This window comes from Cyprinodon variegatus, unplaced genomic scaffold (genome assembly GCF_000732505.1).
Source record: "Cyprinodon variegatus isolate N-32 unplaced genomic scaffold, C_variegatus-1.0 Scaffold350, whole genome shotgun sequence".
NCBI lineage: Eukaryota > Metazoa > Chordata > Actinopteri > Cyprinodontiformes > Cyprinodontidae > Cyprinodon > Cyprinodon variegatus.
Window position 1 is genome coordinate 12310 of NW_015150803.1, and position 2760 is coordinate 15069.

At 30.5% G+C, this 2760-nt stretch overlaps 1 protein-coding gene across 3 annotated transcripts in view; it reads right to left on the reverse strand.

The window, feature by feature from the left end:
- LOC107091725 (Williams-Beuren syndrome chromosomal region 27 protein-like) overlaps positions 1–2402 on the reverse strand; it is a 9775-nt gene extending 7373 nt beyond the window's left edge. For 2 of the 3 annotated variants that reach the window (XM_015385834.1, XM_015385832.1), the window contains exons 1-2: positions 2317–2402; positions 493–621 (exon numbers count right to left, since the gene is read on the reverse strand). In XM_015385834.1, coding sequence (XP_015241320.1) covers positions 493–612 — 120 coding nt within the window. In that variant the 5' untranslated portion in view covers positions 613–621; positions 2317–2402. Of the gene's footprint in view, positions 1–492; positions 622–2148; positions 2173–2316 lie in introns of those variants that run through there. The other variant, XM_015385833.1, reaches the window with a different exon arrangement.
- Positions 2403–2760: the final 358 nt, after the last annotated feature.

Sequence of the window (2760 nt, forward strand, 5' to 3'; positions counted from 1 at the left end):
GATTCTCTGCGAAGCAGTGTGTATAAATGATGAACACTGCTTGACATTGTAAAGCACTTTTCAAAAACTTTTCAAAAACTTGTTTTGAAAACAGAGTATTCAGCAAATCTTACATAAATTATTATTTTCCTGAGTCATTTATGTTGTAAAGGTCTTCTCCTTTTTAAAAGTCAAAAATGAAAAGTACAGAATGCATCAGCAGACATTCCAAAAAAAGATTAAACAAAGGAGTAAAGCTACAAATATAAAACATCTGCTTACAGAAAGAAATTATAGCTTTCATTTATAACGACCTGCAGAAAAATAATAAGACAACAACCAAGGGAAATTTGAAAAACAGTATGCATGACAATGTTTGGATGATTTGTTAACACTTGACATTTTGCATTGAATTTAGAATTTTAGAGAAGCTACAGATTTATTTAAGGAGTGCTGTTATTCCTGGAACATAAAAGAGAGAGAAAAAGCACCCATCCAATGTCTGTTTCTCACCCGATCATAGTTTTCTGCCCAGCAGTTGTAGAAGCTGACCTTCTCATCTGATGTGGTGCTTTTATGAGCTGACAAAAGGACAGATTTTACTCTTTCAAATGCTTCACTGTCGGCAGACATTATAAAGACCTGTTGAAGAAATTAATATTTAAAAAAGGAAACAAATAAAATTTAGAAACTATATCAATTAAATTAGGATTATTTACAAAACATCAGATCAAACGTAGCAGAGCAAAGTTTTCCTGATAGTGAGAACTCTATAGTTGTCATCACTATTATGACATAGCAAGTGTAAGTAAGTAAGTAATGTTTATTTATATAGCATCTTTCACAGACATAGAGGTCACAAAGTGCTTTACAAAATTACAATAAAAATAAAAATACATTTAAACTCACAAAAGACATGGTCATAAAACTAGGATGTAGAATTAGGACCAACTAGATTTTTTTTTTTCTATTTCAAGAATAAAGTCGTAACATTATGAGAATTAATTCTTAAAATTATTAGAATAAAGTCGCAATATTACGAGAAAAAAGTCAAAACGACAATAGTCATAAAATTACGAGAATAAAGTCTTAATACTAAGAGAATAAAGTCGTAAAATTACTAGAATAAAGTCGTAAAATTAAGTTAATAAATTTGCAATGAGAATAAAGCCAAAATTACAAGAATAAAGTCGTAAAATGAAGAGAATAAAGTTGCAACGACAATAAATTCATAAAATTACAAGAATAAAGTCGTAAAATTAAGAGAATAAAGTTGCAACGAGAATAAAGTAATAAAATTACAAGAATAAGTCATAAAAATAAGAGAATAAAGTCATAAAATTAAGAGAAAAATGTCCTAAAATTACTAGAAACAAGTAGTATTTTATAAAAACTCCTATAAGAAACACTTTCTTGCCTAAAATGAGGAATGTCGAACATTATGTTAAGTTATAATTTTGCTCTTACTTTATTTTACAACTTTATTCTCAAAATAAAAGAAAAAATCTATAGCCTTGCCCTAATACTCCGTGTTATAAAACAAGCTGTAATCTAGTAGAATTAAAATGCTTTCTTAAACAAATGGTTTTCCTTTTGCTCTTAAAAACATAAACAGAATCAAGTAAACACAGTAATTGTAATGAAGTTTTACAGCTTCTGAACTAATATGTTCTGCTATAATAACATGAGAGAACTGGGTGAGTTTGCTTAACAACAAATGAGCAGTTTCATCCGTATTAACAATAAAGGACTGTGTTTTTTTTAAACGTATTATAAGCGATAAAGTGACACGTGTGCAACAGCAGATTGTTATGCTCCTATTGTGATGCTATGGAGAGTAAAACATGTGGTCTAATCTCCGGAAGTAAATATGGCAATACTTTGACTATAATGGCTTTCTGCATTCAATTTATGATCAGTACATCTGCAGTATATAATGCATTAGCAAAAAGATGCTTGATTATTTTGTTTGTTTTATTTCATTCTGGTTCATGCCATGCTAAAGGAAAATTGTGTAACCTCTCCTGTCTATTGCACCATAATAGATTTAGTGTGAAGTTAAAAGTAAGTCCGCTTTAGTAGAGGGAGGTTGGTGTGAACACATGCTTAGATATACATCAACACATGCTTTCTAATTTTGCTTATTCATAAGATTTCCTTTTATTTTACTTGTCTCGTCGCAAATCTTCCTTTTGTTATTCTTTTTTTAATGGCTGTTGAGAAAGAGCATACAGGTATATTACCGCCACCTTCTGTAATGGAGTATGAATCGGAAATCTTATTTTAGAAAGACATTTTGTTTAATTTTTTTAATGGTATTTGAAGTAATTCTCTTACCCTTAAGTTTTCTTGACCTTTTACTGACAAAAATATTTTCTCTCGTAGCCGCACAAGCTATATGGGATTATGGGCTATTCCCTCAGTAAAAACTGTCAGGGTGAACGGCGTTCCAATACAACTTTTATTCATATGAGCAAACAGACCTCAGGTGTAAACGCTAGTCTTAACTTCCTTATACATCTTTGTGTTTTTAATAGATTATTAACCAGTTAGTTCTGCTTCGAAAAATATAATTATTTAGCGTCGGTGTTTAACGCTACATCTATTGACACTTATATTTCCGACAGCCTTGAAGCAGACACTTTAGTAGAGGGAGGCTGGGGGGAATACACTTGCTTACACACACACCAACACATGCTTTTTAAGAGCTTTATTTTCTTATCTCGTCGCAGATCTTCCTCTTCTTATTTATTTATTTATTTATTTATTTATTTATTTATT